The 20769-nt window shown below is 51.8% G+C and overlaps 2 protein-coding genes across 5 annotated transcripts; one reads left to right on the plus strand and one right to left on the minus strand.

The window, feature by feature from the left end:
* Positions 1-12: 12 nt before the first annotated feature.
* Positions 13-16875, plus strand: btk (Bruton agammaglobulinemia tyrosine kinase). Of its 4 annotated transcripts, none has more exons than XM_029257645.1 (18): positions 13-31; positions 6739-6904; positions 7168-7272; positions 8373-8454; positions 9649-9777; positions 9866-9927; positions 10032-10246; positions 11592-11654; positions 11982-12036; positions 12360-12439; positions 12894-13021; positions 13761-13835; positions 13976-14147; positions 14612-14828; positions 15021-15085; positions 15779-15897; positions 16015-16172; positions 16395-16875. In XM_029257645.1, exons 2-18 carry the CDS (start codon positions 6764-6766, stop codon positions 16464-16466), a joined length of 1938 nt encoding a protein of 645 aa, XP_029113478.1. In that variant the 5' UTR covers positions 13-31; positions 6739-6763; the 3' UTR covers positions 16467-16875. The 4 variants fall into 4 exon arrangements, with proteins under 4 accessions (XP_029113478.1, XP_029113477.1, XP_029113475.1 ...); XM_029257644.1 differs by lacking the exon at positions 13-31 and adding an exon at positions 1017-1177; XM_029257642.1 differs by lacking the exon at positions 13-31 and adding an exon at positions 1164-1214.
* Positions 16876-18529: 1654 nt separating this feature from the next.
* LOC108922940 (magnesium transporter NIPA2-like) lies at positions 18530-20716 on the minus strand. The gene is made up of 5 exons (XM_018733354.2): positions 20575-20716; positions 20158-20214; positions 19759-19849; positions 19257-19417; positions 18530-19089 (listed from the first exon to the last, which is right to left on the minus strand). The coding sequence occupies exons 1-5, from the start codon at positions 20714-20716 to the stop codon at positions 18530-18532; spliced, it is 1011 nt and encodes a 336-aa protein (XP_018588870.2).
* Positions 20717-20769: the final 53 nt, after the last annotated feature.

Genomic DNA, 20769 nt, shown 5'->3' on the forward strand with positions numbered 1-20769 from the left:
GAGGCTCATGGCAACAGCTCCTATGGGTCTAGTAGGTCGCCTTGGACAGATTTATTATTATTATTATTATTATTATTATTATTAATTTAATTAATTAATTAATACATTTTTTCCTGTGTTTCGTGAATGAATGATTATTATTATTATTATTAGTGTTTTTATTATTATTATTATGCAATGATTTACCACTTTCAGCTTCAGGGGTTTATTACTGTATCTGGGTGTTAAACCTGGGATCTTCAGATTCCAAAGCAATGCTACAAACCACTATACTTTTAAAAATACTGATATTTTATTTTACTGATGCCAGTTTCTAATCTTAGCAGCTGGAGAAAGCGCTCGCCTGCCCTCTTGGAATGTGACTTTAAGCTTCTGCCGGGTTTAGGGCAGAATCTACCAGCGTGAGCACAGCTCTGCCAGGGTGTCAGACGTTTGTAAATACACCTTAGAAAGGTCTCGGGCCTCGTCTGCTTGGCAATCTTGTCACACGTGGCGGAGTCCCAGCTTCGGGTTGATGTCGTCGGTCAGGGTGGCCCACCGCGCCGTCATGAACGCTTCCCCCAGCGAGCGCCACGTGACCGGTATGGGGTGCAATCAGGCCCATCAGCACCTAACCCTAACCCTAATCTGAACGCAAACATGTCTCCCAGCCTGCAGTGCTTCAGTTTCCTTTGTCTGTAAAATTACAGCTGGCTTTTAGTCCATCGGACGACAAAATCAGAATACGGAAGAAAAAATGATCACAACCGAAAAAAAAAAAAAACGCATTAAAATTTTCTGCTTTCCCAGCACCTCCCGTGTCCCTGAGTTCGACCCCTGTGGCTGAACGTCTCTGAATCCGGTAAACCTACACCCAAACCACAACACGAAATATGAAACGAAAAATTGGAGAACAGCTTGAAAAAAAAAAAAAAAAGCTCATTCATCGCAATAGTTGTACACCGAGTGTCTCGGAGGAGCGCAGGGTGACCGAGCGAAGCGGTATGAAAATAAGCAGGAAGCAGAAAGGGGAACTGAGCAAAGAGAGCTCGCGTTGGCGGGTGCGTTTTGGTCTCCGGCTGTCTCCTACCACGGTGGACTGGGGGGTTATCAGTCTGCGTCGCTGCGCTGCGGCTGCTGCCTCCGCTCTCTGGACCGGTCTGGCCTCGGCGAGAAGGAGACTCGATCGAGGCGGGGGGTGAGCGGGGCCCCGAGAGGCTCTCTGAAGTTGCTAGGTGACATACTGGCATCATAAGTGATACATATACTTGGGGGGGAGGGGGGGTGATGAGGTAAGTGGGGTGCAATGTGAGTGATATTTTTTTTCTTTGTTTTAAATGCTCTGATTTGAATGTAATATTTAGAGAATTTACACTTATTGCGCACCCACCCACCAGCAGGTTTTTACCTGCGGGGCAAAGTCGTGCCCCCTGCTGGGGGCAGAAGGGCAAAGAGAAAAGGGACAAAAGGAGTCTATCGTGGGTTTCAAGTGAGGGAAAGTTGACTTTCGGTGCGTTGTTTGTGCATGCTCGAAACCAGCAGGTTAAAAAAGATAATAACCCTCCAAAAAAAGGAAACAGAGTTCAGATGAGAGGGAACATCTCAAATAATTGCTCTGTATTTTGGCCTTCAGTTTCATTGACACACGGTGCATTTAGATTTAATCTTCAGGAGATGCTCTCCTCCGGGCAGAAGTACGGCTCTTGGAAAATAGACATGCATCTCACAACAAACTAATCGTCACAGATGCAGACGTGCAACAATGTTAAAGTGCAGTCGGTTTGCCCTATGGCCCCGTTTCCAGAGTCGCTCATTACAGGGGTAGCTGCGTACTGGATTAAGTCTCCGACTGGAGACGATCATATCGACGATCATTTCGTGACTGATGGTTTGGTGCAAATTTCTGCAGCTGTTACAAGATTCGGAGAGAAGTAGCTAGAAAAGAGATGGATTTTCACACCATTCTTGAAAGCTGGGAAGGATTCAGCAGCTCTGAGGGAAAGAGGGTGCTCATCATATTCCATCGGAGCCTAATTTGAGAACGAGTTTATTTTAGGTTTTTGACCCCTTCTGAGTGGGACCCCCAAGTGGCCACAAGTGGAGGTCTTGAAGGTTTCTGGGTGCAGACCCTTTGACCGTCTTATACTGTACATCATAACGAGAATCTTGAACTTGACCTGGGATGATTCGGGAAGCCAGTGGAGAGAGACGAGGAGGGGCTGCCCATGGGAGACAGCGTTTCGCACCAAATTGCACCGTCCCAGCAGAACTGAGCAGACCAGTAGCAACTATTAGCGGGTCAAAAGGCAAGAAGTTGAAGCTAAAAGGTTTTGCACTGTGATTTTAAGCATGTCGAGTGTTTTTGATGAACAGGGACATTGGCAGTGTGTGAACTCGGAAAAAATGCGAATCCCTGGAGTACTGAGGCCGCAATGTGCAAAACTGCTTTTTACAGTTAAAGGGAGGCACAGCAAGTCGCTCTAGATGTTTCTCAGTAAAAAAACGGGCGTGACATGTCAGGCCCAAAATGCGAGGCTGTCAGAATCGACACCCTTTGATTGAGCAGCAGATGAAGATCGGCTGATTTGCAGCGTTTCCGTGCAAAGTTGATAGTGCGCCACATAACCTGTGATACTTACATTTATTTATTGATCAGACACTTTTCTCCAAAGTGACTTCCAACGAGCTCTATGTAGTGTTATCAGTCCACACACCTTATTCACCGCGGTGACTTACACTGCTGGATACACTACTTACACTGGGTCACTCACCAATACATCAATGGAACACACACACACTCTCTCTGTCACTCACACACTATGGGGGAAGCTGAACAGCATGTCTTTGCACTGTGGGGGGAAACCAGAGCACCCAGAGGAAAGCCACATAGACACAGGGAGAACATGCAAACTCCGCACAGACCGAATGGGGATCGAACCCACATCCTCTTACACCACCCAGGCGCTGTGAGACAGCAGCGCTACGCACTGTGCCACCATGCCACCCAAACAACAGATTATTATGTGAACAAAGCCAATCGGTAGACTGTCATTATGTCTGATAGATAAATAAATGTAAATTTCCATGATCTGTGCTCCAACTGATCTACACTGAGCACATGGCGCTTTGCAGTTCTGCTCGCTCTGAACACTCCTCCCATGCATGATCACAGACGCATAAGAAGCACCGTCAGTCTGTACACGGTAGCAGCTGCATACGTACGTAGTCACTTGTGTGTCCTTGCGTTTCGCGCTGCAGCGTTACACATACAGCTGGTGCGAAGTGGTGGCGGCGATGAGCAAGTGCAAAAAGCAGGAAATGGTTAAGAGGCAAGTCTAAAATAAACGGGGCCGCAGCAGCGAGCGAACGCGGACCGCTCCGCGACAGTACCGGCACACGCTCGCTCGTTTAGCTCCATTGATGATCTGGAAGGAAAGGTAAACCTGTTCTTTGGTCTAAAGCCGGCTCTGTCTGGTTTGCTCGCGCGCTCTCCTCGCTCGCGTTCGTTTTGTCCCGGACGGGGCGGCCCGGGCGCTTTCCGAGACTAGATGCGACCGGGTGAAGTGTCAGTCCTCATCGTGACTTCAAATCATGCTTTTTTTTTTTTTTTAATAAGGTTGGGATACGAATTTCAAGTGCAATTTCGGGCCTTTTCTGGAATAAACTCCTGGGTCGCTAAGGGACCGAGGGAGGGGGGGTTTAACGGTTGGGACAACAGGACTGGTGATCACAGCTCCGCTGGTTTGGATTTCAGGAAGCTTTTGTATCTCAGGCTCATCTGTCGGGGTTCGGGAAAACCTCTTGATTTAAAAGTAGGTATTACTTTGAATAAGAAATTATACATTTATACAGCGTCTGGGTCTGGACCGGTTTTATGCTGCCACGTCACAATGGACGCCAGCTACTGGACTTTTGACCTCCACCTTTAAGTGCCTAGTCGTCCTTCAGTCTTGAGGGGGGCACATCAGATCCCGCATCTCCTCTATGGTTGCATTAACACACATGAGATGGGAGGGAGAGTGAGAGCAGGTGAGGTGGCTGTGAAAGCCTGTGGTTGAAATGTGAATGAAACTTTGCATATTTTTAATCATAGTCATGTTTTATAACATTGCACTGTTTGCTCAGCAGGGATCAGAAGTGTCTGAAATTCAAAAAAAAAAAAAAATGAACTACACGGTAAAGGCCGGATGGAGGCAAATGAGTAAATGGAATTCGGACCGACGAGGGCATCTGACGCCCCGTGAGGGATCGCGTTGAACGGAGGTTCGTGTTCATGTCAGAGTCCTCATTGTCATTGACGCATGTTTTGGGTGTCGAAAAAAACCGACGCTGTTGATTACCCTGCTGTGTGCGCCGGAGTTTGTGGCTGCTCCTGCGCTCCTGGCACAGCGGCGCAGGAATTCGCCGGGCGAGATGGGAACGGAGCCGACTCGGCTACGGTTTGGATGCGCGCGTCAGCTGCCATCTGCTTGCGTTTACATTTCGGGCTGTGGTTGAAAGGGGGGTGTGATGGCACAGCGGATTAGGCTGGGTCCAAGGTTTGAGTCCCGTTTGGGGTGCCCTGCGATGGAGTGACGTCCCGTCCAGGGTGTCTCCCGTCCCCCCTCGGCCTTGCACCCCGCGCCTCTAGGACAGGCTCCGGCTCGCCGCAACCCCGCTGAGGACAAGCAGTTGTTGACATCGGTTGGTTGGCTGCGGTTGGAAACCCATCTGAGCATGTGGACATCGTGCAAACTCCACCCCGAGCGCGCGGAGATGAAACCCGCGTCCCATAGGTGCTGCGAGACGTCAGCACCATCTGCAAGGCAAGGCATCATTCCGGGAAGGTTAGCTAGATTAGGGAGCTGAGAAAGTACCGCTGGCAGCATGAGGGCAAAAGCAAAAATACAAAGCAAAGAGCGCGTGTAACAGCGAAGCGTTGCAACGGAACGAGAAGTGGGCCAACATCACCATGCAGCAGAGAGAAGGAGAAGGAAGACGCGGCTTAAGGAAGTGGGCTGGAGGACGCGCGTTCGTCAAAGGCTGTCATTACCGCTGACGAAGCCGAAGGTGCGAGCCGCATAAACGAAATGTTCCGAGACTCATGGCCGTACCTGGTGAAAGGAGCACCGGGTGAGGCCAACGAACCCCAACGAAGGGCTCCGGTGAAAGACAGAGGAGGCCGGAGAGACAGCGGTGCTTTTCGGGCAGCTGTGCCGGCGCTTCTTTTGAGTCTCCTAAATTTGGGATTCTTCGCTATTTTTGTCGCACGGTTCCTTGGTAGTGTTTCGTGTAGTCTAATTGCAGTCCACCCGCTGCCACCTCACGCCTGAGCGTTTGCTGAACCGGATGTGATATAGCATGACACACAAACACACACACACAGTTTCTGCACGGTGTGACTTTGTAAGTCCCCATCATGGTTTCAGCAGCGTGAAGTGCCCGCTGGCAGGTGTAAAACCTTCTCGCGTGACAGTCCGGCGGTAGCAGCAGTGCAGCACGAGCCTACGGCGCAGTGCTGCTCCTCAAGAATCCCCCCTACCGCGTGGGAACTGACGCCACGAGAAAGTGCATTTCCCCAACAGGTGGATACAGATACGTATTCAGGTGTCCAGCGGTGATTTATGATCCATTCTGAGAAGAATCAGTTACTCGCTGCTGCTTACTAGTTATATGTATGCGAGTTGAGTGTATGTTTCAGAATTTGATCGGGAGATGATCAGATTCTCAACTGAACACTGTTCCACCATACTGTACTGACCAGCTGTATTTCTCTGCTGCTAATTAGTATATTTTTATGTAGCAGACCCTTTTCTCCAAAGTGACTTCCAACGAGCTCTATGTAGTGTTAACAGCCCACACACCTTATTCACCGCGGTGACTTACACTGCTAGATACACTACTTACACTGGGTCACTCATCCATACATCAGTGGAACACACACACACTCTGTGTCACTCAGACACTATAGGTGAACCTGGACAGCATGTCTTTGGAGGGTGGGAGGAAACCAGAGCGCCCGGAGGAAACCCACAAAGACACAGGGAGAACTTGCAAACTCCATGCAGACTGAATTTGGATCGAACCCACATCCTCTTGCACCGCCCAGGCGCTGTGAGACAGCAGCGCTACTCGTTGTGCCACTGAGCTTATTTTCAGTAAAAGCTGCTGGGCTTTTAAGAGAACAAACATGGGGAAATAACTTAATCATATTTATATCTATAGTATTTATCATTGTGTTGCAATCTCTTGTTTTTTACTGTGTTTATTGTTTTGTTCATTACTGTACTGCCTCGTGCTGTTTGCACACATGCACTTTATGTCGTCACCTGTACGTAACTCTGTTGTTTCTATGTAGCACCACGGTCCCGCAGGAACGTTGTTTCGTTTCACTGTGTGCTGTGTCGGCCGTACAGACGGTCCCCGATTTACGATGGTTCGACTTGCGATTTTTCCACTTTACGATTGACACTCAGTAGAAACCGTATTTCGAATTTTGATTTTTCCCCGGGCAAGCGATACGTGGACCGATACTCTCTCGCCATGCTGGGCGGCGACAGCGATCCGCATCTCCCGGTCTGCCGCAGTGTATTAAATGCATTTTCGACTTCCGATATTTTCTGCTTACGACGGGTTTTACGGAACGTGACCGCATCGCAAGTCGGGGACCACCCGCACGTGGTTGAAATGACGATGAAGCCACTTTGACTTGACCCGAGATGGTATTTGGAGTTACCGGCTCCAGCGACACGGTAAATAACGGCGCGCTGTCCTCTCCAGGTAAAGCGAGAGGTCTGCTTGGGCGATGGCAGATATCGTTCTGGAGGAGTTCTTCATAAAGCGCTCTCAGCAAAAGAAGAAGACGTCGCCGTTGAACTACAAGGAAAGGCTGTTCACGCTGAAGCAACGCCAGCTCTCCTACTACGACTATGACGCAGAGAAAGGGGTACGTATGCGACCCGCGCCGTCGGACCGATCGAAGCGGCGCTCGGTCCGGCAAGCAACGCGGGATTAGCGCGAGTCACGTCAAGTAGCACAAACACGGCTTGCTGCCTTTCTGTAAGGAGATGAGAGTTTGACCCCCGTTCGCAGCGCCGGGCCAAACCCACGGCGCGTAGATAGGGAAGCGAAGGCTCGCCTGGGGGGCGTAAAGACGTCAGCGTGCGGGACTTGTTCACCATGTCCCCGACCGTCTCATCCCATTTGCAGAAGAAGAAAAGCCTGAAGGGGACGGTGGATCTGGAGAAGGTCAAGTGTGTGGAGAAGGTGCTCCCGGAGGCCAACGCACCCCCGGAGCGACTGTTCCCTTTCCAGGTGAGCCTCGCACCCGCAGCCCTGCGGTCCACGGTCCTACAATAAAGTGCAAGGGGCCACGCGAGTTCGCTCTGAATACGAGACCGATAAACGACATCTTCCCAACCAGCGCTGCTTCCTATACTCCAGCTCGAAAACTCGCCACTGAACACACACGCACACTGTCTGAAACCGCTTCCCCCATACGGGGTCGCGGGGAGCCGGAGCCTAACCCGGCGACACAGGGCGTAAGGCCGGAGAGGGAGGAGACGCACCCAGGACGGGACACCTGTCCATCACAAGGCATTCCAAGCGGGACTAGAACCCCAGACTCGCCGGAGGGCAGGACCCGGTCAATCCCGCTGCACCACCGCCCCCCGTTGTCCCTGACTAGTTTCTGCCCGATGTCCCGACCGGGGTCCTGCGTGTTTCGCGATCCGTGTCGAGGAGAACCAAGTCTGAGCCGTAGAGCTGCCAGGAAAACAAGCAGCTGCTAAAAAGTGAATAATGATTGTGAGAAAAGTGCCGATGGACACGAAACGCGGGGAGGTTCCGTTGCCGCTCCCCGCCAGCAGATGTGAGCGTGAGCAGCGCGAGAGGAAGGAAAAGGCAAACGGAAGAGCGGCGGTGAGCCGAGAGCCGCGGTCCCGACTTCGGTGTCCACGACGTGAACCCTGCGGGGTCTGAATGTAGGAAATGCGCGTGCTTTTTTAAATATTCACTTCCTCTTGAAGAGCCGTCCCGGGGCTGGAGCCGCTCGGCTCAGGACGAACGACGCCTGCGCAAAGTGCGCGTCGTTTAGAAAAGCCTTGAAGGGATGCAAGTGTATTTTGGGAATATTTTTTAAGGCGTGACCCAGTAAACAAATGTTAAAATCCCGACGCTGACCCGTGCTGCAAAACGTACTGCTTTTTCACGAGGGGATTTTTTCCGGCCACGTGACTGTAATTGTACGTTAATGTAGTTCCTTATTTACAGCGGATTCTTTTCAAAGGTATTTCAAGCTTAAAAAAAATAGGAAGAGTGTTACGCTGAGAATTTGCGCCAGGCTGTGCACCGTGGTACAATAAGGGTGTGTTTAAAGTCTCTGCGCTTCCTCCCTCCGACTCGAACCCTTGCAGATCATCTACGACGAAGGGCCTCTCTACGTCTTCGCCAAGACGGACGAGATTCGGAAGCAGTGGATTCGGAAGCTCAAGGAAGGTCGGTGCCCGACCCTGGAAACGTGACCCACGCTGAAAAGCGAAATGCGAAAGAGATTCCCGAGAGGCACGGTGGTGCAGCGGGCTGCTCTGTTGTCTCACACCTTCTGGATGGTGTGAGAAGATGGGGCTTTTCACCCGTACTCGGCCTGTGTCAGGTCTGCATATTCTTCCTAAGTTTGCGTGAGTTTCTTCACGGTGCTCTGGTTTCCTCCCATGGTCCAAAGATGTGTTTCAAATACCTGTGTTGTACAGAAGAGTCAATGACTGTAGGGTGTTTACTGTAGTATATTTTGCACTGCAAGGCACTTGGGTAAAGGTGTCGGCTAAATATCCATCCATCCGTTTCCTTGGCCGCTTAGTCCTTCTTTGGTCGCGGTGGCAACAGGGAGAGTAGAGAAGCCCAGACGTCCCCGTCCCTCACAACTTCCTCCAGCTCATCCCGGGGGATCCCCAGCCGCTCCCAGGCTAACTGGGAGATACAATCTCTCCGGCGGGTCCCGGGTCGACCTCGGGGTCTCGTTCGTCCCAGTTGGCCGTGCCTGGTATACCTCCAAAAGGAAGCGCCCGGGGGGCATCTTTACCAGATTCCCGAACCACCTCAACCGGCTCCTCTCAATGCAGAGGAGTAGCGGCTCTACTCCGAGTTCCTCCCGGATGTCCGAACTCCTCATCCTGTCACGGAGAGTGAGTCCCAGCACCCTGCGGAGAAAACTCATTTCAGCCACTTGTATCGGCGATCTTATTCTTTCGGTCATTACACAGAGCTCATGACCATAGGTGAGTGTAGGGACGTAGACCGACCGTCGTCGGTAAATGGAGAGCTTCTCCAAAGTCAGCAAAGTCAGCTAAATACTGCATAGAAATCATCACATGGCCCACTGGAGAAAAGCATCTGGTAAATTAATGCAAGTAAATATGAACCCGGTGGTGCGACAATCACCTTATTTTTGGAGAAAAATCTCTTACCTTGGAGCCAGTTTGACTCCTCTGCGGTTGAGATCCCAAAGACGTTTGCAGGGTAAACAGATTCTTCCCTTCTAAGTACGTTTATGGGCTTCGGCCCTCGCTGTTTTCCGGAGGGCAACCGATCTCAGCGACGGAACGTGCGGCACCCGTTTCGGCCCACGGCGGGGGGCGAGGTGAGAAATTCGCGTAGGTCGCTGACCGTCATGTGCCGCCTCCCTCACCACAGAGGTGCAGTACAACAAGGACCTGCTGCAGAAGTATCACCCCTGCTTCTGGGCGGACGGGCTGTGGCTGTGCTGCCAGCAGGAGGTCAAACAGGCCGTGGGGTGTAAGGTGTTAGAGATGCGGCCCAGAGGTCAGTGCCCCCCTTCGTGGAGCTGCTTGTCGTTCCACAAGGCCGGGCTGATGCAGTCCCTAACAGGAACTCTGCTCTTTCCTCCAAGGAATCTCATCCCAGAATTCCCGGCGCAAGTCCAGGAAGCCGCTGCCCCCCACCCCGAGCGAGGTTGGTCCCCTCGCCCAACGTACATTCGCTCCACGTGAGCAAGATTCACGGTCCACATGCACCTCTTGCTCATCCCCGACCGCCCCCATACCCTCCCTTTTCAGGAGAAGGCTTCCAGGCCGCTACCCCCCCAGCCCCAGGCCCAGCCCCAGCCCCCGCCCCCAGCCCCGCAGCCCACCTCCTCATCGGCAATGAAAGTCATCGCTCAGTACGAATACACCCCAATGACAGAGCAGGACCTGGGGCTGGAGGTGGGAGAGGAGTACGTCATCCTGGAAGTGGCGAGCACTAACTGGTGGAAGGCCCGCGACAAATACGGGTGAGGGGCCAGGGATGGCGTTGGTGCTGGGGGTTGGGGGGGGGAGGGCATGTGTTCAGGGGCGTAAGTAATCCAAACTTCAGCTCATCGGAGCCCGCGCGAGTTCAGCTTTCGCCAGCTCATCGGTTCTTATTCGTTGGACCGGAGCCGGTGCTCGTGCTGCAGCCTCAGCAGGAGCCCGGCGGCGATTCGGCGATTCGGCGATTCGCTCCTGAAGGAATAACAGTCTTTCAGGGGTCCCAGACCTGTGTTAACTGCACACGACAAGTCAGGCATTCAGTTAGAACAGCCCTGCGCCAGCGTCGGTGTCGGCAGCTCTTAGCCGGAGGTGCATATGAGCAAGTTACATTTACTGCGTTACTCGTGTTCAATTACATTTTGGGCGAAACTGCTTTTCAGTGTAGTTTTTCACATCCAGGCTTTTTTTTTTTTACTTAGGTGCTGCACATTTGCAAAGAAAATGACTTGTACTCCATTGTATTTGTCATCCTACTATTATTATTATTACACACACACACACACTTTCAGAACCGCTCGTCCCATATGGGGTCGCGGGGAACCGGAGCCTACCCGGTAACACAGGGCGTAAGGCCGGAGGGGGAGGGGACACACCGAGGACGGGACGCCAGTCCATCGCAAGGCACCCCCAGCAGGACTCGAACCCCAGACCCATCAGAGAGCAGGACTGTGGTCTGACCCACTGCACCACTGCACCCCCTGCTCATTATTATTATTATTATTATTTAATGTTTCAACTTTCCCCCTATAAAACCAGGCAGGTCACTTTTACTGTAAATGTCAGTAACACTTTGTTAGCTGGTAGTGTAGTGATTAGAGCTGCTGCCTTTGGCCCTGAAGGTCACAGGTTCAATCCCCACCTCTGACTGTAGTACCCTTGAGCAATGTCCTTACCCTAAATTAGTGCAGTAGAATTACCCAGCTGTGCAAATAATTGTAAGCTGTTCTGTAGAAAAGCATCAGATAAATATCAGGTGACATGGTTGTGTGATGGGGGGGCTGTTGCAGAGCAACTTTTGCCACCTCCCTGGAGCAGCTGCCACTACGGGAAACCCCTGACCACAGTCTACTGGTTGCTATAACGAGAGTCACGGACCGAGACGTCCCCGCTATCGCGATCTACCCGCGAGTCCTTCTGCAATCTATCACGCCGTGCCATCCTTCAGAGTAATTTTAAAAAAAAATAGATCTGGCAGAAATACACATTTCAAGTTCCCTTTATAGCCAGGGTGTTGATGAACGTGAATCGTTGTGTTCCTTTAACTGTTTGGGCACAAGGTGCAGACAGACCCTAATCCAGTGGTTTTGCCCTGCCCTCCCGCTGCAGCAACGAGGGGTACATTCCCAGCAATTACGTCATGGAGTTTCGGGACGGCCTGGAATTGTACGAGTAAGTAGAACTTCCGCGCAGCTTCGCACTCGGACCTTCGCTCGCGCTTCGTGGCCGGGGTCCGAATTTGCGCGGTAAGTAGCGCATCGGTGATTGGATGGCGCTGATTGCGTGGTCAAAATGAAGTGACGATCAATGAAAAATCGGTTGCGTTCAGAATGTGTTTTATATGTGCAACACGTAGGTGATGACCGGTCAAGGTGTGTCAGGAAATGAAATTGGGAAAATGGAAATGCGAGTGAGCGAGTGAGCGAATGAGTGAACGAGCAAGTGAGTGAGCGCCCCCTGGTGGTCACCGCCCACTTGTTCACCTTGTTCCCCTGACAGCTGGTACTGCAAAAACATGAGCCGCAGCCAGGCGGAGAACCTGTTGAGGAAAGAGGTGAGTTCCGATCCGCCGACCGTCGCCTTGGCAGAGGCCTCGCCCGACAGCGTGTTGCCGGGCAACCGTCTGCGCCTTCGGGATCCTGATCCGGCACGCTTCTGCGCTCCAGACCCGCTTTCGGCCGCTACGAATCGGCGAGGCCCTGCTTATAAATACACCTATGTAAATGATCGGCAGCCTCTTCTCCTCTCGCTTGAGCGCCCAGTCGTGTCTCAGCTGAAGATGCTGTTTCTCCGCTTGTCACGTGCGTTATGTCACCTCGGGCGCCGGCCCCTCGCACCTGGAGCCGCTCGAGCTGATTATTTCTGGCTGTGTTACAGAACAAAGACGGGGGGTTTCTGGTGCGGGATTCGAGCAAGGCTGGAAAGTACACGGTCTCTGTTTTCACCAAGGTGGGAGGGTAAGTTCCAGAGTAAGGCGTGTGTGTGTGTGTGTGTGTGTGTGTGTGTGTGTGTGTGTGTGTGTTCACACCAACAAAGCAATGGCTTTGTCTTTCCTAACCAGGTGGGTAGGAACTTGTGATTGGAAGGTGCGTTTTTAAGCAAACCTCACGGGACAGTTATTCTAAGTTAATTTTCAACTTGCCAGCGGTGTAAACCTACCTGTACGGAGCGAGGTAATTTTCGTCCGCTTTGTGGCATGAAGCGGCAGAGACGATGGAGATCTTCGTGCAAACCGGGATTTGATTCCTCGCGCTTTCCCAGCTGTGGTCAGCAAGGAACAAGTGGCCTTTTGTGAGGAGTGCACACACACACACACACACACACACACACACACACACACACACACACACACACAGAGCACCCGTGAATCCCCGCCGTTCGGTGACTCTGATTTCCTCTCCACCCTTCAAGGAATACCAACGGATCCTGCAGGCACTACAACATCTGCACCAACCAGCAGGGCCAGTTCTACCTGGCGGAGAAGCACAACTTCAGCAACATCCCTGAGCTCATCAAATACCACCAGCACAACGCCGCAGGTGCCAAACCCGTGCCGGACCCATGGCGGGTCAGCGACGCTTGCTAAGAGGCCTGCCCGTGCACCTAGAGTCCTGAACTAGCCAGTATTTACCCTATTTGCTTATTTACTTGATCAACTACTACACCCCAGCCAGGCCTCTTCGCTCGTCTACTTCCGCTCGCTTGGTGGTCCCCTGCACGAAAGGCAAAGCTCGGAGGTTCTCGGTTCTGGCTCCGTTGTGGTGGAACGACCTCCCCCTCTCTCAGAACTGCTGAAACTCTGTCCGCGTTCAAGCGGGGTCTGAGAACTCACCTTTTCCGGATCCGTTTCGCCCAAGATCTCTCCGGCTCATGTACGGTGTAAATGTTCATGCACCCTAACTTTATGATCGTCCCTAGATGAGCCTTTACGCAGCCGCCACTCTTGCATTGTACGTAAATGTCCGTGTACCTTTAAAAAAAAAATAAAAAATTGTCGGAAGGTGATCAGGATTCATCTATCCTGCGTTTTATGCACCAACTCAAGTGATGAACATCGGTGCATCAAGTGGAAAGTAACAAACCAGGTTTACTTAAGAATCACGTCTGCAGCTATGTCTCTTTCTCCTAATGTAATGCACAAATTGAATTTTCTCTGAGATGTACGTCGCTTTGGAGAAAAGCGTCTGCTAAATGAATAAATGTAGAGGTACCCTTGTAGAAGAAAGAGGAAACCGTTGCTGAAGTCTCTTTTGTGTTTGTGCACTCACTCCCGCTCAGGACTGGCGAGCCGGCTGAAGTACATCGTGTCGAACACGACCCAGAGCGCCCCGTCCACAGCCGGCCTCGGATACGGTGACTCCTTACCTGGGGGGGTGACTCCGTGTCTCTGTTTCTCCATGAGTCTGATCTCGAACCCCATGAGCCATTCAGGTCGAGACGTCCGTTTTTCCCCGCCGTTAATCGCGGCGGTTGTTGGATTCTGCTGACCGCAGGAGTCTGGGAGATCGACCCCCAGCACCTGACCTGCATCAAGGAGCTGGGCAGCGGGCAGTTCGGAGTGGTCAAGTACGGGAAGTGGCAGGGCCGCCACGATGTGGCCATCAAGATGATTAAAGAGGGCTCCATGTCGGAAGACGATTTCATCAACGAGGCCAAGGTCATGATGTGAGTCTTGCAGGAACGAACGCGGCAGCTCAGCCATTTACTCTTGTACCTTATTTACATTTACCTGCCACTTTTCTCCAAAGCAATTTGCAATTACCTAGTTACACAGCTGGGTAATTTTACTGGAGCAATTTAGGGTAAGTACCTTGCTCAAGGGTACTACAGGCAGAGGTGGGGATTGCACCTACAACCTTTGGATCCAAAGGCAGCGTGGCTAACCACTACATCACCAGCTGCCCCGCATGTCCTTACATACAATATTTATATATATAGCCATGTGTTTGTACACGTTTACATTTATAATGCAAATCAAATAAAGTAAAATCGAAGACACTCCTGTCAGGGTCCCCCGCAGGTTCCGGACATGAAGCGCTACCCCGATTGTTTCCTCAAGGGGCGCGTCCTCACAACACGCTGGAAAGGTGACGGTAGTCAAAAGGCTCTTCTCTTTTCCGGGCGCACAGGAACCTCCAGCACCCAAATCTGGTTCAGCTGTACGGGGTCTGCACCAAGCAGAGACCCATCTACATCGTCACCGAGTACCTGTCCAACGGCTGCCTGCTGGACTTCCTCCGCGACGGCATCAAGAACCCGCACCCGGTGCAGCTGCTGGAGATGTGCAAGGACGTGAGCGAAGGCATGGCCTACTTGGAGTCTCAGCAGTACCTCCACAGGGACCTGGTACGAGCTCAGCTCGCGATCGTATGTCACCGGGTCGGGATTAGAGCGGAACCCGCGACCAGGAGACTCGGTTTCCAACTGCTTCCTCAAATCGCTGAAATTTTAGGGGGTTTGTGTTATTTAAAAAAAAAAAAAAAAACAGCACTTTGCACTCAGGTTCATTCAGATGCTCTGGTCACGTTTCATTCTCAGGCTGCCAGGAACTGTCTGGTGGATTCCCAAGGAACGGTTAAAGTCACCGACTTTGGGCTCTCAAGGTAAATTCACCGCATTCGCACTAGTCAATAAAAAGAACAAGATGAAATACATGTACAGTTAGATCACATTTACTCATTTCGGTGACGGTGGCACAGCGAGTAGCACTGCTGTCTCACAGTGCCTAGATGGCATGAGAGGATGTGGGTTCAATTCCCACTCAGTCTGTGTGGAGTTTGCATGTTCTCCCTGTGTCTGCATGGGTTTCCTTGGTGTGCTCTGGTTTCCTCCCACAGTCCAAAGACATGCTGGTCAGGTTCCCCCATAGTGTGTGAGTGACAGAGAGAGTGTGTGTGTTCCACTGATGTACGGATGAGTGACCCAGTGTAAGTAGTGTATCTAGCAGTGTAAGTCACCGCGGTGAATAAGGTGTGTGGGCTGATAACACTACGTAGAGTTCACTGGAAGTTGCTTTGGAGAAAAGCATCTGCTAAATAAATGTAAGTGACAATTATTTCTACAGCGGGGTTTTTCTTCTTTTTTCTTTACTGGAGTAACTTTTAGGGGAAGTACCTTGCTCAAGGGTATTGCACCCGGAAGCACGACTCAAACCTGTGTCTTTTGGCCTCAAAGGCAGTAGTTCTAACCGCTGCACCACCAGCTGCCCCTACTTTTGAGGGACCTTTCGTAACCCCGCACGCGCACCCCGTCCACCCTCTGCCTCATGCACTCGCTCATCGTCTCCGTCTCTCCAGGTACGTCCTGGATGACGAATACACCAGCTCTGCGGGCTCCAAGTTCCCGGTGCGCTGGTCCCCGCCCGAGGTCCTGCTTTATTGCAAGTTCAGCAGCAAGTCAGACGTTTGGGCCTTCGGTGAGCACCCCCCCCCCAGCCACCGTCCCTCGCTGAAGACGACCAGACGGCCGCTCTCCAGACAGCCCTCGATCCCTTCACTCGCCACTTAACTTCAACTCCTTTCTCCACCACCAGGTGTTCTGATGTGGGAAATCTACACCCTGGGCAAGATGCCCTACGAACGCCTTAATAACACAGACATCGTGCAGAAGGTCTCCTCTGGCCTGCGCCTCTACCGCCCCCAACTGGCCAACGAAAGGATTTACAGCATAATGATGGCCTGCTGGAATGACGTGCGTACAGCTGACACATCCCACATGTGCATATTGCCCGGTTGACTGTCTCACTCTTTGTATGAATGTTCACTGTCGCGTAACCAGTCATTCGTGCCACCAGACGTGATGTCTTCATTTTTACCGTACTCGGCCGAGTCACACTTTTATAAACCTCACCTGCCCGCACTTTGTCCATCTTGTTTCGCATCCCGACTTCCTCCTCTTTCGCTGACCCCCCAGAAACCAGAAGATCGTCCAACATTTCAGGAGCTTGCGGCGAATGTTCAGGACCTTCTGTACGACCTTCAGTAGCGAGGAAGCCCCCAGGATGGAGGCCTGGAAAGGTATCGCCCGTATTGGGACCTCGTCCTCACTCGGGGTCTGGCGGAGACCCCCCGTCGTCCACCCGCAGCCCACCGGACGCACGAGCCTGGAGATGAGCGAGCCGGTCCTGTCTGGGGAGGGGACACCGGAAGGCCCCGAACATCTGTGTCTCACTGCAAACACGGAACAGGAAGTGTGTCTCTCGTGGGACTGACAGCCTTTCTGGAGCCTTTCTAATGTCGACCCTGGTTTGTCTGTACACCCCAAACTAAAGTCAAAAAATACTATCAATAAGACATCTAATAAGAATCTCTGCTTATTTCTACCTGTACAATAAACTGGCAATGCAGGACTTATCAACTGAACGCTTTCATTTGTTCTTGAGATGAATCATTTATGGACACAGTGCTACTGTATTTTAACTCTCAAACATTGTTTTAATAGAAAAATTGGCTCCTAACTGAAGGATGGGTGGCAGACGGGGCTTTTGTTTGCCTTTATATCTGGACATAAATCTGTTTCTGATCTTTAATTTTAGCAGACTGCTCATCCAGCACAGGGCTGCGGAGGACTGGAGTCGGTCCTGGAAAGCGCGGGGTACACAGCAGGGTACACAGCAGGGTACAGAGCAGGGTACAGCCTGGGCGGGACGCCACTCCATCACAGGGCAACTACACACAATAAAGACACAATGAAGGCGATTTTGAGCCACCGATTCACCTAAACCACACGTCTTTGGACTGTGGGAGGGAAGTGACGCGCTGGAGGAAACACACATGGCCTCAGAAGGTACTAATTGTCTTTTGTAGGAATACACCGCTGATTTCCATTCCAACCAGCCCGTTCGCTCTTCATCTCGACGTCACGGCTTTTCGAAGGCCGCACGTTGGAGAAACCTCCAAAAACGTCTCGGAATGATTTCCGGAACGAGAACCCGTGTCTCGGCAAGGTCGGATCTGATCCGGGAGGTCAGGATGGAGCCTCTGTGCTCGGTCGAAGGGTTCGAATCCACTGCTCCTGGAATTTGATATCTGTTACAGTGACTATAATGCCAGCGAAAAAGATTTTCCTCGTTTAGTGCATGAGCGCTGTGGGAATGTTCAGACAGCGCTCAGCCGGTAGCTGTTCAACATGTACATAATAAAACAATCTGCTTTATATGCATGCAGTCTCACTTTTATGATGTACCTCAATAATGGGCTGTCCTTTAGGAGAACAGAATACAGGCTTTTACTGGCATCGCTCATTCATACCACAGGACTGTGATGTACAACAAAGTTTGGAGGCACTTTTCCAGACACGCTACAAGCATAATGATGTGGGATAAATTTCAGTTTGTAATCATTACTGCAGACATCGAACCTGAGCGGAACGATTTTCGGATCCCCTACCCTTATCCTTTAGATCGGGGAGTAACGCTTGTTCGGCACGATTCATGGCTGATGGAGAACGTAACTGATCATTTAGCTTCAGGCTAATAAATGTTGCAAAGCAGCCAAAATCATGTGTGAGAATTATGTTCGCTCATGGTGTTTGTGAACCTTTTTCATTTTTGACACATTCCCATGTGCTCTGGTAGCAGAGGTTCCAAGCCACACATGGAGTGTGTATACAGCACTTCCACGTGTTTCAAAGACTTCAATTTTTTTTTTTAAAAGAAGTTTTTATGGCACCCTCGATCACGCAGTTCTGTTACGAGGCCCATTATTAGATTTGTTTTTTATTTTTTTAATATATTAATAATCAAAGAGAGTTTTGAGGAAATGTAGCCTCAGGTCCGAAACAACTGAACAAAATTCCAAACAAGTACGACAGCACGTTAAAGCAAATAAATACACATGATGTGCAGCCAAAAGCGCGGTAAACCTTTGCCGAGGATACCGCACGCTGCCGGTGTCGTTTGTCACAGTCCTCCGAAGGTAGGGCGGCCGCACCCTGTTTCGGATGAACTCGAAATCATGTACAAGTTACTAACGCTGTACTCGGAACCAAAAACGGACCGGTAAGTGGCAACAGCAGCACGGTCCATTTGGACAAACCTCCGCGTCCAGCTACGCCACGGCACCGACAGGCGTCTCCTTGCTCGGCAGGGCAACGTAGGGCTGACCCGAGCCCGCCTGCAGGAAGAGCGGCAGGGAGTCCCAGGAGAACGGCGCGTCCTTGAAGGCGTGCAGGAAGAAGATGCCCAAGGCGATGGCGAGGAAGCCGCTGATCGTGCCCAGCACGTTGTCGGGCGTCATGCGGAGCCACTCCTTGAAGAGGATGACCGAGCAGGCCACGACGGCGGCGGTGAAGAACACGTAGTAGATGGGCGTGACGACGGAGGTGTTGAACACATCCAGGGCCTTGTTCAGATAGTTGATCTGCGCGCTGACGCAGGCCACCAGGCACAGCAGCAGAGCCCAGAAGAGCGGCTCGCGCAGAACGGCCTTCCCCGCAAACAGCTCCTTGATGCCGATGCCGAGGCCCTTGACGCAGGACACGGACAGGGAGCCGATGGTCGAGCAGATCAGGACGAACACCAGCACGTTCTTCCGGCCGTACCGCGGGGCCACGGCGAAGATCAGCACCAGGCTGCAGGTCACCACGCACGCGGCAAAGGCGACAAACCCTGCGGCGGACCGAGCCACGATCACTCGCATTCCCAACGCATGGATCACAATTGAAAGGAAGCCCCTGCGAGTCACGCTTTCCCTCCGTTTTTCCTTCTGAGCCACCTGAGACGAAACAGGAAACCCTCCTCGCGGTGGCGACCCGTTTCGAGAGAACGTGACTCACCGGGATCTTTGAGCTTCTCTGCCATGGCGCTGAGCGACGCCACTTCCTCCTCCTGCGGGGCGTGGACGACCATGACCGTGGAGCCGAAGATGCACAACAAACACCCGGTCTTCCCGTGAACGTTCAACCGCTCGCTCAGGAAATACGAGGAGAGCACCGCGCTAAGGGAGGCATGGAGAGCAAGCGTCTGTTTCGCTACACATAATTATAGTTGCTTTGGCACGTCGATGAAAACATTTGGACCGTAGCGGCGACCCTGAAAGCAAAACCGTCTAGAGGACCACGGGCTCCTTGGCGACACTCGACCACTGAGCCCTTCGAGGTGAAATGAGAGCTGGACCGCTGGCCACAAATGAATGTCTTTCTTAAAGAACTAGAGGTGGTACCAACATGGTATGCGGATTAGTAAAGGGGTGTATGGTGTGTTCTCCCCTGGCTTTTCATATTCTCATCTCACGTCCCGCCCCGCGCAAGCGATCACCCCCAGCGTAGGGGCCCTTACCTCACCAAAACGCTCATGGCTCCCAGCGGCGTCACTAATGTGGCCGGGGCGAAGGCGTAAGCGGCAAAGTTGGCCGCTTCTCCTGCTCCCACTACAAGAATCATCACACAGAAACTGCTTCATCTGAACCCGGGTAGGAAGCAGGAAAATCCCGCTAATGGAAAACCAAGACTAGAAGTGCTTGACAACTGCTCCCAGCCCCCTTGCGCGATGTCTTTTTTGCACAACTGACACCCACGTGAACATCCCGGCATTTTCTAAATCAGGGCAGCAACGGGAAAGGATGACAGTGTTAGCAATATCTAGGACAGGAGAACATGTGAGACACCCAAATGCAGTCAATACTGTGAATCTTCAGGAAAAAAAAATAAAGAAATGATGTTGGAAAAGCACACTTACTTAGCACAAGTCCGGTCCACCACAGCCATTCTTTCAGGTATGCATGTCCACCCTGTCCTGCACAAAGCAAAGCTTGGTGTTGCTCAAAGTGACCGTGTAGGTAGAGACATACATACATTGTCAGAACTGCTTGTCCCATACAGGGTCATGGGGAACCAGAGCCTAACCCGGTAACTTAGGGCATAAGGCTGGAAGGGGAGAGGACATACCCAGGACGGGACGCCAGTCCATCGCAAGGCACCCCAAGCAGGACTCGAACCCCAGACCCACCGGAGAGCAGGACTGTGGTCCAACCCACTGCACCACCGCACCCCTAGGTAGAGACTCACTCATAAAAATCGTGAAAGAGTAAAAGAATAACAGATCGGTCACATTTTTTTTTCCCACATTTTATGCAAATAGACGGTACCTGCTTACCCGCTCGCAGAGAACCCTTTTGCGCCTGCCGCAGGAGCCCTTTCTTTTTCACAATAAAGCTGCTTCCTATGAAAACGCTGGAGCTGAGAGCCAGGGAGAGGCCGACGTAGAAACCCTCCCGACCCGAAACGCTGGGATCCATGCGAGAGTCCGGCCTCGCTGACAAAGCCACGATGCGAGTAATATCAGCAGAGT

The sequence above is a fragment of the Scleropages formosus genome, chromosome 13 (assembly GCF_900964775.1).
Source record: "Scleropages formosus chromosome 13, fSclFor1.1, whole genome shotgun sequence".
NCBI lineage: Eukaryota > Metazoa > Chordata > Actinopteri > Osteoglossiformes > Osteoglossidae > Scleropages > Scleropages formosus.

Bases quoted from the DNA above. Each gene is read 5' to 3' on its own strand.
- btk (XM_029257645.1), top strand. From the start codon at position 6,764: ATGGCAGATATCGTTCTGGAGGAGTTCTTCATAAAGCGCTCTCAGCAA. The intron at 13,836-13,975 runs GTGACTCCTTAC...TGCTGACCGCAG, and splicing joins CACAGCCGGCCTCGGATACG to GAGTCTGGGAGATCGACCCC. The intron at 16,173-16,394 runs GTGCGTACAGCT...CTGACCCCCCAG, and splicing joins TGATGGCCTGCTGGAATGAC to AAACCAGAAGATCGTCCAAC.
- LOC108922940 (XM_018733354.2), bottom strand. From the start codon at position 20,716: ATGGATCCCAGCGTTTCGGGTCGGGAGGGTTTCTACGTCGGCCTCTCC. The intron at 20,215-20,574 runs GTAAGCAGGTAC...TGCTTTGTGCAG, and splicing joins AAAGGGTTCTCTGCGAGCGG to GACAGGGTGGACATGCATAC. The intron at 19,090-19,256 runs GTGAGTCACGTT...GGTCCGCCGCAG, and splicing joins AGAGAAGCTCAAAGATCCCG to GGTTTGTCGCCTTTGCCGCG.